This window comes from Falco cherrug, chromosome 4 (assembly GCF_023634085.1).
Source record: "Falco cherrug isolate bFalChe1 chromosome 4, bFalChe1.pri, whole genome shotgun sequence".
NCBI lineage: Eukaryota > Metazoa > Chordata > Aves > Falconiformes > Falconidae > Falco > Falco cherrug.
In genome coordinates this window covers 44949751-44963370 of record NC_073700.1, presented here as the reverse complement: position 1 = coordinate 44963370, position 13620 = coordinate 44949751, and the positions used below count along the sequence as shown (strand labels likewise).

Genomic DNA, 13620 nt, shown 5'->3' with positions numbered 1-13620 from the left:
TCTTGGGGACAGTGCTGCTGGAGCCAAATTCTTCCCAGCCCTGGGCTGGTTAATGGTGCTGCTCTGGTTTCCCCAGCTGTTGGCAAGAGGGGAATTCCCCTGTCATTTTTTTTGGCAAAAGGGCTTTTACTGCATCCACAGCTTGGGTGACTCGGGAGGGCTGTCCGGATTAGCCCTGTTAACACCAGGCAAAGGGCTGCCTTCTCGCCTCAGCCCTTAGCAAGAGGGAATTAAGACCATTACAAGGCTATCAAAAAGGATCAGAGCCCCTCTCCCTTTCTCTAAGCAGCCCAGACCTGCTAATCCTTTTTCATGCAGCCAGACTAGCACCCACCGTGCGGTGGGGAAGAGCTCGGCTGAGCTGGATGAGGGGCTGCGTACCCCGTGTGTCCCCCCCCTGCAGCCACCATTGGGCTGAGCACTGTGTTACCAGTCCAGGTGCGATCCCAGGGGGAGGAAGGGCCGGGAACAGGCACCAAGTCAGACTGCGATGGGGCAAACGCCAGGTCTGCTCTCGAACGCAGTGAAGCCCGACGGCGGGGTCTGTGCAGGTGCTCAGCCCCTTCCCCTTGCTGCAGTTACAGGGGGCTTTGCTGCTCGCCCCCCTGCCCCAAGGCAGCCACCCTCGCACCATTGGACCCCCTGCCCTGCTCCAGGAGCTCCAGGGCCACAAAGCACAAAGTAGCTGCTTTTAGAGCAGCAAACTACTCTGGGGTACTTCTTTATTTCTGAAACAGCCAACAGCCAGGGCTGCTGAGCCTGAGGATTTCACACGAAGCAGAGGGATGACCCCAAGGAGCTCCATCCCAGCTGGCTGGAGCAGCGACCCTACAAAAACACCCTTGCCTGCAGCTGGTGGGGGCAAACGCTAGGCAAAGCAACCCCCAAATCTGTGCTGGAGAGCTGCGCCACCACTCCAACCCGGCCATGAGCTCTGCACCACGGAGGGGCGATCCCCACCGGGTCCCCTGCCCGGCACGGACTGCCTGGGCTAGCAGGAGCTGCCGCCCTCCAGGGAAACACGGCGGCAGCGTGGTGTCCCTGTGTCCTCAAAGGAAACACAGTGGCAGAGTGTCCCCGTGTCAGCTCAGAGCAGGCAGCACTGAACCCAGCCATGGCACTTCAGCTCCTCCATCACTGTCCGGGGCCAGGAACGGGAGGAGGGGCTGGAGCGGCGGCAGGGTGAGAGCAGGCACGGTGGTGATGGGCGGCAGGAGCGGGTGATGCCCGCGCTGGCCCAGACACATAAAACCTATAATGCCAAGACCTGGAGGCAGAAATATCCCCACGTGCGTGTCCATGTGTGCCACCAGCACGTGCAAAGGGAGAAACCAGCCAAGGCAGGAGCAAAGGGACCAGCAGCCAGGGCACCAGCTGTGCCCCAAGGCACATCCCAGCTACCTCCCAGTCAGGAGGCTGCCAGGTACTGGTGGAAGTAGAGGCCGAAGAGGCTGGTGACAACCTGGCAGGCAGCCACCCACCAGGTGAGGAAGGCGAAGAGTCCACGGAAGAAGAGAGGGGTGAAGATGGCACCCAAGATGCTGGTGATCTGCTCCACCGCAGCACGCACATCCTCCCTGTCCTCGCCGCTGGGACGTGGCGGTGCTGCGGTCGCTGCCGGAGGGAGGGGAAGGGGGTCTGGGTACAGCCCCCACGAGTGGTGCCCTGTGTGACAGAGGGGACAGGTCCGTGGGGGGCCGGTCCCCGTGCTGCAGCCTCATCCCTGTGCTACAGCTGTGCTGGTGGCAGAGTCCCAGCATTGCTGCGTGCATTCAGGTCGTGCCAACTGCAAACTGTGTCTTGAGAGCCTGGGGACGCCTTGGATACTGATGGCTTGACGATGACTTGCCGGTCTCATCCTGCCCCTCCTGAGCCCCCCTGTTCCCCCCACCGCCTCCTTACCCAGCGTCTTGAGGAGCAGCGTGCAGTGGAGGGTGAGGATGATGGGCCCCAGGTACTGCAGGCTGACCACGGAGACGTAGCAGTAAATCCTCGTGATCTGTGGGCAGTGGGGATCAGCAGGAGGCCGGCGGCCGTGCCCGCACCCCCGCTCCTATCCCAGCTCTCGCATCCGGACCTTGCGCTGGATCTCCAGGATGGTGATGCGCCCGGCTTCCTTCCTCATCTGCTCCACCCAGCGCTCGGCCAGGCCCAGGTATGCCTGGAGGTGATGGCGAGTGACAGCCAGGCGCAGCAGGCAGAGGCCGACGATGGTCCAGAGGCGCGCGGTGTTGTAGGCAGAGTCTGACATGCTGGGGCAAGAGGAGGGGGCTGTCAGGGAGATCTCAGGGTCCAGAACTCCCCTGTACCCCAGAAGGTAATTGATGGAACAGGGTGTGGTGGTGGTGGTGAGGATGGGGGTGCTACTGGTGGTGGAGGAGGTGGACTGGTGTGCCCATGCCTCCGTTTCCCCTCAGGGCAAGGATGCCAGGGCACAGAGTCAGACCCGCTGCCAGTGCCCCACTTACATCTGCACCGTCTGCTTGCCCATGGGCGCGTGGAGCAGGAATTCCCGTGAGATGGGCTTGATCCACATCACCACCACGAGGACAGGCGCCAGGAAACTCACGTGGAGCAGGACCCTGTGGCAGAGCCATCAGAGACCCCCACGCAGCCTGGTGCCCCCCCTGGGCAGGGACCGATCCTCACCTATGCCCCCTTCACCCTCTCCCATCACCAAACCTCCTCACTGCCCTGCAGCTGCAGAGCCAGGGGGTCCCAGCCCCAAGACACCTGCACCGACCCCCCCGCCTCCTTCCCCACCCATAGATTTCACCCAACTGGGTCAGGGGCTTGTCGGCTGCCATCCGGAGAGCATCAAGGTGTGTCTGGGCCAGGCGCAGCCCCGGGAAGGTCAGGCAGGCACCCAGGAAGGAGCACAGGGCCACCAGCCCCAGCTTGAAAGCCAGCTTGGCGAGGGGCAGCCTGTGGAGAGAGAAGGTAGCACAGAGGGAACATGGGCTGGCCCCATCCCTGGTGGTCCCCGGAGGGGTTCCCCACCCAGACCTCCAAAAAACCTCCCCAAAACCTCCATTTTCCTCCCTGCCCAGTCATCAACTCACGTCCACTCCCAGCCCCGCTGCTTCAGGATGCTCTCCAGGTTGCTAGTGACACTGGCCAGCCCTGTGGGGAGCGACCCCACCCATCAGTGGGGTGCACACAGCCCTCAGGGACCCCCTGCCCACCCACCTCTCCCCATGCCCCCTCACCCACCGGGCTCGAGGCCGAACTCCAGGTAGTCCTCGCGGATGACCAGGGCCACCATGGCGAGGAGGAGGAAGAAGAAGGCGAAGGTGAGGCAGACGGAGCGCTCACCTCCCTCCTCTGAGCGGAAGTAATGGCGCATCACCATGAAGAAAACCTTGCTGCGGGCGAGGGACGGCTGTCAAGGAAACCAGGGACTTCGGGGTGTCCCCCGACACTTGTGGGCCCCCCCTGCTCATTAGCACCTTGTAAAGCATCTGCATCATTAGGCCACCGCCTCCTTCTCTGGGGGGAAGGCTCTCATCAGGCACCTTTACAGCTCATCAGCGAGTGGCTTATAAATCCGTAAATTTAAGATTTCCACCACAGCTGGGTTTTAATGGGGAAAAACAAAGGATGGCGGGTTCCTTCTCCGGCAGCCTGGACCTGGCGGGTTGTGGCAATTGCACCCGGCAGAAGGATACACGGAGAAGATGACTGTCAGCAGGCACCAGAGCACCCCGATGTTCGTCTCCTTCTGGGGGTCCGCCAGGCAGTAGTAGCCCTCGGTGAAGATGTACACGGCGGTGGAGTAGACGGCAAAATCCACAAACCACTGGTAGTCCAGGAAATAACGCAGCACTGGTGTGACAGAGGGACACGTCACCGTGCTATGGAGATGGACAGCGGGGGTCCTGGGCACAGCCAAGGGTCCTGAGTCCAGGGCAATGGTGGGTGCTGCGTGCGGAGGGAGCGGAGGGTGCACAGGGGTTACCGAGAGCATCCACGGCGGTGATGGGGCTGGTGTCCAGGCGGAGGTCGATGTCCCGGGGCACAGAGAGGGGCTTGTCATCCGTCACGCCATTCATCCTCCTGCAAGGGAAACCCAGGCTGGGGACGGTGGCCAACGAGCTACTTGTCCCCTGCGCCCCATGGTGCCAACAGCCCTGCGCACGGCCCCAACTGTCAGTGCCTCACATCCCCAGAGGCGACCCACAGCACTCTGCCATGACTTCCATTATCACCAAACCAAGATATTGATCATTTGAAGTCCCTCCTGCCCGCCGAAGCCGCGAGCTGAGCTGACCTGTCCCGCCGGGCCCTGGGGCGCTGCTTCCCTGCCAGGGCGCAGAGCTCCTCGTCCGAGGGGTGCTTGTAGCGGTGCAGGCTGGAAGGGAGCCGTCGGCTGTCAACGGTGCCGGGGGGTGTCCCCAAGGCCCCCCCGGGAACAAGCAGGGAGGGACGGGCCACGTACCTGCCGTTGCAGAGGAGCCAGCGAGCAAAGGAGCAGTGTGGGGCCATCTTCTGCATGACGCTGGCTGCCAGCAGGCTCAGCACCACCTGCACCCCCATCACCGCCTGCACCGGGGGCACCCGCAGGGGCTGACCCTCGCACCCCAGCTCCCAGAGCTGGGGGGAGCTGCGGACACCCCCCCAGCCTGCAACGCCGGGGCTTTCTGCTTCCCCCAGCCCCTGTCCCTGCTATGGGACAGCCTGGGGGTGCATCCCTGAGGCAGGCACCCTCCGGACATGTCCCCCCCCCGGGTGTGCAACCCCTGGGACATGCTGGGCGTGCACCCCCCGGCAGGCACCCTCCAGGCACGCACACCCCTGGGACAGCCCAGGAATGACCACTCGGGCACGCACCCCCCCGGCAGGCACCCACATGCATGCACCCTCCCCCAGTCGTGCAACCCCCCGGAACACCCCCGGGCATGCACCCCCCCGGGCATGCACCCTCTGGCCTTGGACACCCCGGGACACTCCGGGCATGCACCCCAGAGCATGCACACACCCGCCGGGCTTGCACCCCCCTGGGCTTGCACCCCCCGGCACAGCCCGTGCATGCACCCCCCCGGGCTGACCCCCTCCCGGACAGCCTGGACACGCACACCCCAGGACAGCCCCCCCCGGGCAGGGACCCCCGGCCCGCGCTCACCATGCCGGGGTCAGTGCAAAGGCGGCCGCAGGAAGCCTGGCCGCCGCCACCGTCCCGTGCCGGCCAATCCGCCGCAGCTCTCCCTCTGATTGGCAGCTAAGCGACCAATGGACAGGCGGAGTTGGGCGGGGGCGGGCCCTTGACGGCGCCCTGATTCCGCTGGCGCTGCCTCCTGGGAGCTGTGGTCCCGGCGCGCCCTGGGACGGCGTGTCCGAGTCCCGGCTGCGCACGGATGGGGGGGCGGATGATGTATCATATACATGGATGTGTATGCCTGAGCCTGGCTGGACCCCAGGTGCCCACCAGAGCCGCTCTGTCAATGCCCTCCTCAGCTGGACAGGGGAGAGAAAACACAGCAAAAGGCTCGTGGGCTGAGGTGAGGACAGGGACATCACTCGGCAGTTACCGTCACAGGCAAAACAGACTCGACTTGGGGACATCAGTTTAATTTATTACCGTTGAAATCAGAGTAGGGTAATGAGAAATAAATGCAAAACTTAAAAACACCTTCCCCCACCCCCCTGCTTCTTCCCAGGCACAACTTCACTCCCGATTTCTCTCCCTCCTCCCCACCAGCAGCGCAGGGGACAGGGAATGGGGCTGCGGTCAGTTCATCGCACATCTCTGCTGCTCCTTCCTCCACAGGGACAGGGCTCCTCACGCTGTCCCTGCTCCAGCGTGGGGTCCCTCCCACGGGAGACTCCTCCACCAGCTTCTCCAACATGAGGAGTCCTCCAGTGGGCAGTGGTTCTTCCTGAGCTGCTCCAGTGGGGGTCCCCGGGGGGTCCCCAGCCTGGGCTCCTCCCCACGGGGCCACAGGTCCTGCTGGGAGCTGCTGCAGCGTGGGCTGCCCACGGGTCACAGCCCCCTGCCCCGGCATGGGGTCCTGCCTGGGCTGTGGGGGGGAAACTGCTCCCCGGTGGGCTCCATGGGCTGGGGGCACAGCCTGCCTCGCCGGGGGCTTCCCCTTGGGCTGCCGGGGAGCCTCTGCTCCGGTGCCTGGAGCCCCCCCGGCCCTCCTTCCTCACTGACCTGGGTGCCTGCAGAGCTGCTGCTCTCGCATATTCTCCCTCCTCTCTTGCACTGTTGCAGGTTTTTTCCCCTTCTTAATACTCTATCCCAGAGGCACTTCCACCATCGCTGATGGGCTCATCCTTGGCCAGCAACGGGTCTATCTGGAGCCGGCTGGCATTGGCTCCATTGGACATGGGGGCAGCTTCTGGCATCGTCTCACAGAAGCCACTCCTGTAGCCCCCAGCCACCAAACCCTTGCCACACAAACCCAGTACGAGCCCCTATGTACATAGGCACATGCATGTGGGTGTGCGTTTGCACCTGACAGGCCCCTTCAAGCTGAGGCTGTGCGATGCCCACCCCTGCACCCAGCCCCCGGGCACTGTACTTTGGGGACAAAGGAGGGCACAGGGGTTTGGGTGGCAGCAGCTCCATCCCTGTGGCCTCCCCATCCTCCTCCACCCTGGCCCGGGGCTGGCTAAGCTGGGACCTTCCCCTCCCTGTGCACTCCCTGGAGCGACGATGCCACAGGGCTGTAACCATCCCACATGCCGTGTCCTTTTGCCCATGTCTTCCTTGCAGGATAAATGGGATCCTCTCCTGCATTTCTCCCCCTGTTGCTGCCCGGCTGCATCTCCCTGTGAGCACCAGAGGAGCTGAAGCTGGATGAGGCCAGGGCAGAGCCCACCGGGTGCAGCATGTCCAAGGTGACGGTGGATGGTGGATAAGGGGCTTCGGTGCCCACCACGGTGCCAGCACCTGCATCATGGTGGGGGTCTGCAGGCTTCGCAGCTGAGCTCAGAGATATTTAGGCTGTGCCAGCCCTGTCCTGCAAGGAGCACCCACTCACCCTGACTGGGGGCTCTGCCGGGTGCTGGTGGGTGTCCTGGTCCAGGCAGGGTGCTGGTGGCCCCGAGGGGTTGCCATGGATATCGATCTCCCAGGTGACGGGATGCACTTCCCGCTAGATGTCGCTTCGGCCTGTGCCCTGAGCATCCCCCGCGGGTTGGGGTACACAGGCTTGGGGTGCCACATCCTCCCCCATCCCCAGGCACCCCTGGAGCGGCCTGGGCATGCAGCCCCCTGTGCCCCCTGTACCAGCCTCAGCCAGGAGCTGAGCAGCCCCTCCACCACCAGCAGGGAGAACTCAGGGGCTGGGATGCCAAAAAGTCCCCCCAGTTCCCCCAAAGTGGCCCAATTCTGGCTGCCAGGTGCCCACAGCTGAGCCAAGCCAGGGTTGGAGGGAGAAACCTGCTCCATCACCTTTGCTGGCTGGGCATACCTCATGACCTGCCCACCACCACCCCAAACCCCCAGGGCCCCCCAGCCGTTGCACTGGGGTACAGCACTGGCCACAGGGGCTGCACAAACTGGTAGCTGTGCCTCTCTGGAACAAATACTGGGCCCCAGGATCCTCGCAGCCCCCACAGCGTCAGCTTTCAGCTCCACCGAGACACAAAAAAAAAGGAGGGAAAGGTGGAAGATGGATGCTTGGAGCACCCCCAGCCCGGCTGCCCTCCCCCAGGACACAAAAGCCCCTTTGAGGACTGATTTTACACCGCTCCTGCCGGGATGCTCGAATTAGCATCAGCAAAGGGAGCTGCCGCGACGGGTGGTTGGCGATGCTCCTGTAAAGTCATCAAATTAACGGGGTCCCCGGTCCCGTGCCCGGTGAGGGGGTGCCAGGCCCAGCATGGTCCCCGTAAACACTGGGGGACGTTTCCTCGGTGCTGGGGCTTGGCAGCCACAGGGCACCCACCGAGCTGGAACCCATCCCATCCCGTGCTGCCGCCGGTCCCGCAGCTGGGAGACCCCATGGGCACCGCAGCCGGGGGGCGAGCTGGGGGACCCGCCACCTCTGGGCGATGCTGGGGGCAGCTGGCATGCCAGGAGCCGCTCGGTGCCCATTCCTCCCCCAGAAGTTTCCCATTTTGCACAAAGGCGGCGGCGGGCGGCGGCGGGCATTGTCCGGGCTGCATCGCATTACCCAGGGCTCCCGGAGAAATCACTTGTATTTCACGCTCCATTGAGCAGCTGCCTGTATATATTTTCTGTGTTGCACTTTTAGCATGACAAAAGGAGAGGGCCTGTGAACTCCTTGCTCTTCAGACCTCTCCGACATGTCCCCTGAGCGGAGCCCCCCTCGGTTAGCATAACAAACTGCCACGCTCCCTCCAACGTGCTCCGGCTCCCTCCCAGGCCCTTTCCCCCCGGGTAATTTAATGTATAGCTCAATATTTGGGCGTCTGGGTCGCTGGCAGCGGCGGGCGAGCGCGTGCGGGGGGAGCTGGGAGGCAGGGGTGTCGGCAAGGGCATCCTTCCGCGCATCCTCAGGGAAGCCAGCCTGGCCCCACGACACCTACAGCGTGCGTAACTGGTCACCAGCAACACCAGTGGGACCTCACAGCGCTCCCTGGGGAGAGGGCTGAGCCCCACTGGACCCAGCACTGGCTCCCTGGCTCGGGCATCCCGATGCCAAGTGAGCAACCAGAGTCCCCAGCCTGTGCCGTGGCGCTGTCACTGTCCCCTCTCTGTCTGCTGCTGGCGCTGCAGATCTCCAGGCTCTATTTTTGCCTTGAAATTTGATTTAAAAGACAGAAAAATGGGGGCTGCGGGGCTGGAGTGAGTCTGGGGACCAGACCCGCAGCACTGGAGCAACCAGTCAGTGTGCTGGGAGCTGGTGGTGTTGGCTTGGTGTTTGTCCCTCCCGTCTCCCCCTTTCCCCAACCTGTCCCACTTGTCCCCTGCCAGGGCCACCCGTGGGGAGCCCTGCGGACCAGCAAAGCAGGGCCAGACCCAGTTCCCAGTCTGGGGTGGAAACAAGGAGAGGAAGAGGGAGGGAGGGCAAGGTGAGACGTGCCTGTCCCCACGCTGGCCAAGCCTGAAGCTGAGCTGCTCCTGTCTCCCCCCAGCCCAGAGGGGACAGGACATCACCCCCCCAGGCCTGAGATCCCCTCCCCTCCTGCTGCTGGGAAGGGGAAGGTTGGCCAGGCAAAAAGCTTGACCTGCTGGGAAGGAGACACACACTGGACACCGGGTCTTGCAGGGATTTGGGGGGTCCTCCAAGAAAAAGGGGCAAAATTCTTCTCAGACACCAGTGGCACATGTGGCTGCGACACAGCTGGGGGCTTTGAACACCTTTAATGCACATAATTTTTTTTTCTCTTTCGCCTCGTTGAGCTGCAGACCTCGTCCTCCCAATGCCTCGGGCTCGGCATGAGCAGCTCTGGGTCTTTCCAGCTTCCTGGAATGCCATCTCACGGTCCGTGCACCTCGTCTGGCAGCAAGGTTGGGGGGGACCCCCAAGTGTGACGTCCTGGGCACGTCTGGCTTCAGCCTTGGGGCTGCTTAGATGGGAAAGGAGGGAGCAAGCCCTTACCCCGGGGGTGGGAAGGGCATCCGCACAGATCCTGCCCGCGCTTCGAACCGAGCCTTGGCTTTTCTCCAGCCTTCCTGGCCACCCGGCCCCCACGGCATCCGCTCACATCACCTGTTAATGGGAGAAACTGGTGTGAGCCCAGTCCCAATCCGGTGAGCATTGGTGCTGAGTCCCTACGGGACGGCCGGGAGGTGACTGTCACGACCATGCCAGCTCCCTGCCCCAGGGATTCCTGCTGTCCCCACAACCACAGTCCCCAGCCCGCCGGGCACCTGGGGGTTTCTACAGGGCTCCGACTCCAGACTCCAGCAGAGGGGACAGGCAGGACTTTGGGATCAGTCTGTATTTAAGTGGCCGGTGACACCTTGGGACATCCTGAAAGAGGGCAGGTGACAGCAGGAGCGGGAAAAATGAGTGTCTAATGGGGAGAAGAGCCCCTACGCGGGTGGGAAAGGGGGTTGTGTCCTGCAAAACTCATGCAAGACCTTTAAGGCCATGCTCCCAAAGCAGTGAGTGCCTGGGGGGCACCTGGGCACTGCTGTGGGGTTCACGGGGTCCCCACCTCCCCCATTCCCACCCGCTTCTCCAAAACATCCTCACCGAGCCAGGCTTTGTGCCAGGTCTCTTGGGAACAGGCTGACCCTCACGCCGTCCCCGGGGCACGCGCTGGCACCTCTTCACTCACCTCCTTGTTGCAGCCGGTTGGTTGTAGGGGGTTCCAACACCCTGGCTGTGGGGTGCAGCCCACAGAGCCCCCACTGCGCTGCCGGGCAGCTGCCTGCGGATGAACATAGACGGCGTTAGCTGCTGTCTGCACCGGGGCTTCCCCGCCACATCACCCTGCATTCACCCCTTCCCTTATTCCAGTCTCCTCCTGCATTTTTCCTCTTCCCCAGGGCTGTACCCCTCCCCCCACCCCGCCCCTCCAGCCTTCCCCCCTCACAGCTTTGCAGGGTCTGAGCCTGAATTTGCTCATTAATTGGCCAGTCGGGGCATCCTTGTGTTCTCCCTTCACGTTCAGCCGTCGGTGTTGCTTTATGGGGTGCTAAAGCTGCGCTGACAAGTGCTGCATGGCATAAATCCCAGAGAAGTGCCTGTTCTCGCTGGCTCACCCAGCCCTGATCCCCTGCCAGGGCTCTGTCAGCTTTGGGGGTTCAGGTCCATCCGCCTCCGTGGGGTGGGGAATCAGTGCAGGTCCTGACATTTCCCCCAGCCCCTCAGACCCTGAGCCCACCGATGTCCTCGGTGCACCATACCACGTGCATGGGTGCCCACACAGGGCTGGGGAATGCGTGAGCGTGTTTGCACGTGCCGAAGTTGCCTGATGCTCCAGCATGAATGTCACTCTTAGAAGATCTCCTCCCCAATGCTTTTATGCTTGGGTTTTGCCAGAGCCTGGCTGGGCAACCATCTCTGGGATGCCAGAGCCCAGTTGGGCAACCATCCCTGGGATGCTGCAAAGCCACTGGGGCGCAGGGAAGTTGCTCACTGCTGGAGGGGTCTGCTGCAAGGCCAGGCTCCCAGCAAACCCACCACAATCCCATGTCAGACCCTCTTCCCAGATCTCCCTCACCCCTTCCCTGCGCCAACAGTGCCATGCCTGCGCCCCACCTCAGAGAAGCCTTGCACGGGGGATGCAGGTGCTCCCAATCCCCCTTTCCCGGGGGGCTGCACTGCTGCCTTACGGGATCGGGGGCACACACAGAGGCTGCCCGCACTTTCCGGGAGTTTGGGGTTCACTATGGTGCTGGCTCTGCCTCCATGTAGCCAAGGGGGTCCCCATCTGCCCCCCACGTCCCCTCTCTTGTGGGGTGAGACCACTGGAGCTGAGTGAGCATCTGTGCAGTGCCCGGCGCAGGGATGGCCGGGGCTGGGATGAGGAGCTCAGCAGCTCATTCCATGCGATGGGAATGGGAAGGGCCCAATCCTGCTGCAGCACACAGTGAGTTTGCCGTGCGCAGTGAGAACCACCGGCATTTTCTCCTTGCTCCAACATGGGGGCAAGACACGAGTGACCCCCGGGGAGTCCTGGGGCAATTTATGAGCCCAAACCTGGGTTTGTGGCACAGCTCAGCACCACTGGGGCCACTGCCTGGGGGATATAACCTCCCTGAGATGGGGCTGTAAGGGGAGAATTGGGGTGCCCAGGGGGTCCTCCCTCCTCCCCTGGCTGCCCTGCCCTCACCAGGCTGGGAACAGCTTGAGTGTCCAGGCAGGGAATTCATTTAAATAAATTTCCATAGGGATTAATTTTGCCCCTTCTCCAGCAGTGTGGTGGAGGCGAGCACACGTGTGTGTGCATGAGAAAAGCTGAGCCTGTTTTGGGGGAGCTGGGGAAACGAGGAAGATGGGGGGTACCATCCTCTCCCCACAGCCCCATCCACCCTCACTGCCCTTCATCCCTTCATCCCCAGCTCCAGGAAGGTTTTCAGCCCATCCTCACCCACAGGCAAGCCCAGCCCAGCGGGTGCTCGGTGCCAGAGCTGCTGGTCCTGAGCAGGGGGGAACATTGCCTACAAATCATCCAGCACCCCAAAATTCAAAACTTTCCAAACAGAGCTACAGCGAGCCAGGAGTCAGCATTGGGTGGCCCAAAATACCATCAGGAAGAGAGATTTTGGCTGTGCGTGAAGAAAATCCACAGGATTTTCTCCCACCAGAAGCCCATGATGCCCCCCCCAGCACCAGGAGCCTTGTCCTGGCTGCAGCTGGGTGCTGGGTTTGCCCTGTGGGTGCCTGACTTGGGTCCTTCTACACCAAAATTCGACATTTTTGCTTTTTGTTGCTCCCTGAGCAGTGCACAGGGAGGCCAGGCACAAACCCCTGGCAGGGCAGGGATGAGGAGGGATGCAGCGGGGGCTAATCTGGCACAGGGCAGAGGGGGTGCCCCAGGGTGCCACCCAAAATTCTGCTGCCGAAGGCTCCCGCACCACTGAGTAATTCTGCCCACAGGTCCCCCTGAGCTCTGCCCACCCGCAGCCCCGGCAGCTCCCCCCCCCCAGCCAACGGGGATATCTACGCTGGGAAAAGCACTCCTGGAGCGGCCGCACAGTCTGGATGCTTGGAAATCCCAGGAGCCAATAATCTCATGATGCTTTTCAGCTTTTTCCAGCCCTCCCCAGGACCCCTGACACGGGGAACACTCTTTCAGCGAGGAGAAATTATAAACACCCCCCCCTCCCCGTTAAATGAGCGCAAGAGCATCTAAATGACAGATGCGGGTTTTTTTCCATTCTGCTTAGGATTTGGGATTCAAAGCATGAGACGGATTCAAATAACCGGGGGAAATAAATCAGGGCTAGTAAACACTTGGAAACAAGCAGAGCAATAGCTATTTTTGGCTGTCAAATTTGGGAGGTTTTAAGGCTCCTTCAGGGCACGAACTGCTGCAAGAATTCGTTAGCGCTGCAGCAAAATAAAAGCACGGCGAGAAGGGAGAGTTTCCTTTCTCCTCCCAGGGAGATGGAGACGGGCAAAACCAGCAATTCCAGGTCTGCCGGGAGGCTCGCACTACAGAAATGCTGCTTTTGGGCTCTGGGGTGGAAAACAGGGACCCTGGGAGATTCCTGGAGGGAATGTGGCCGTGGAGGGTCTGTCCCAGGAACCTGCCATCTCTCCCAAGCCAAGTTTTTTTCCATTGAGGCTGGAGGGAGCAGAATTAAACCAATTTCTTTGAAAATGCCAAGCGGAGCGCAGAACATCACGGGGATTGTTTGAAAATGAAACAATCCCCTTTCAATTTGGATTTTCCACCGGAATCCCAATTTTTCAGTAACTCACACGTGCCTTTGGGAAAGCGAGGCTGCTGGAAGGGCAGCTCTCGCCATACGGTGCCAGCCCCCGCTGCCTTGGGCTCTAAAGCACCCACCTTTGGTGCTGCAGCACCCACCAGCACCCAGCACTGCCCCAGCATCCTGCACCTCGTTTGCTTGAGTTCCTTAAGGCTCGGAGATTCAGGGAAGCAAGGAAAGCCCTCAGACCTGCTGGCGGCTGGGCTCGTTAGTGTAATTTTGGAAGCCTGGGCTGCCCCACAGCTGGGCACAGCTCTGCCTTTAAACTCCAGGAGCTCCAAAGCTGGGCTTGTAGGGGATGGGGGTGAGATTTT

At 62.0% G+C, this 13620-nt stretch overlaps 1 protein-coding gene and 1 long non-coding RNA gene across 4 annotated transcripts in view; both read right to left on the bottom strand.

The window, feature by feature from the left end:
• Positions 1 to 708: 708 nt before the first annotated feature.
• TMEM161A (transmembrane protein 161A) lies at positions 709 to 5846 on the bottom strand. Its single transcript, XM_055706707.1, is given in 14 exon segments — positions 709 to 1665; positions 1903 to 1999; positions 2078 to 2252; positions 2469 to 2582; positions 2782 to 2925; positions 3063 to 3123; positions 3214 to 3365; positions 3669 to 3825; positions 3959 to 4056; positions 4271 to 4351; positions 4439 to 4542; positions 5123 to 5256; positions 5259 to 5454; positions 5784 to 5846. Coding segments are annotated over 14 exon segments (1833 nt in total). The 3' UTR covers positions 709 to 1408.
• Positions 5847 to 9122: 3276 nt separating this feature from the next.
• LOC114017302 (uncharacterized) overlaps positions 9123 to 13620 on the bottom strand; it is a 36825-nt gene continuing 32327 nt past the window's right edge. Inside the window, exons 5-6 of one of the 3 annotated variants that reach the window (XR_008731855.1) lie at positions 10201 to 10293; positions 9123 to 9626 (exon numbers count right to left, since the gene is read on the bottom strand). This is a non-coding gene — a long non-coding RNA (uncharacterized LOC114017302). Of the gene's footprint in view, positions 9627 to 10115; positions 10294 to 13620 lie in introns of all 3 variants that reach the window. The other 2 variants (XR_008731854.1, XR_008731853.1) reach the window with 2 other exon arrangements.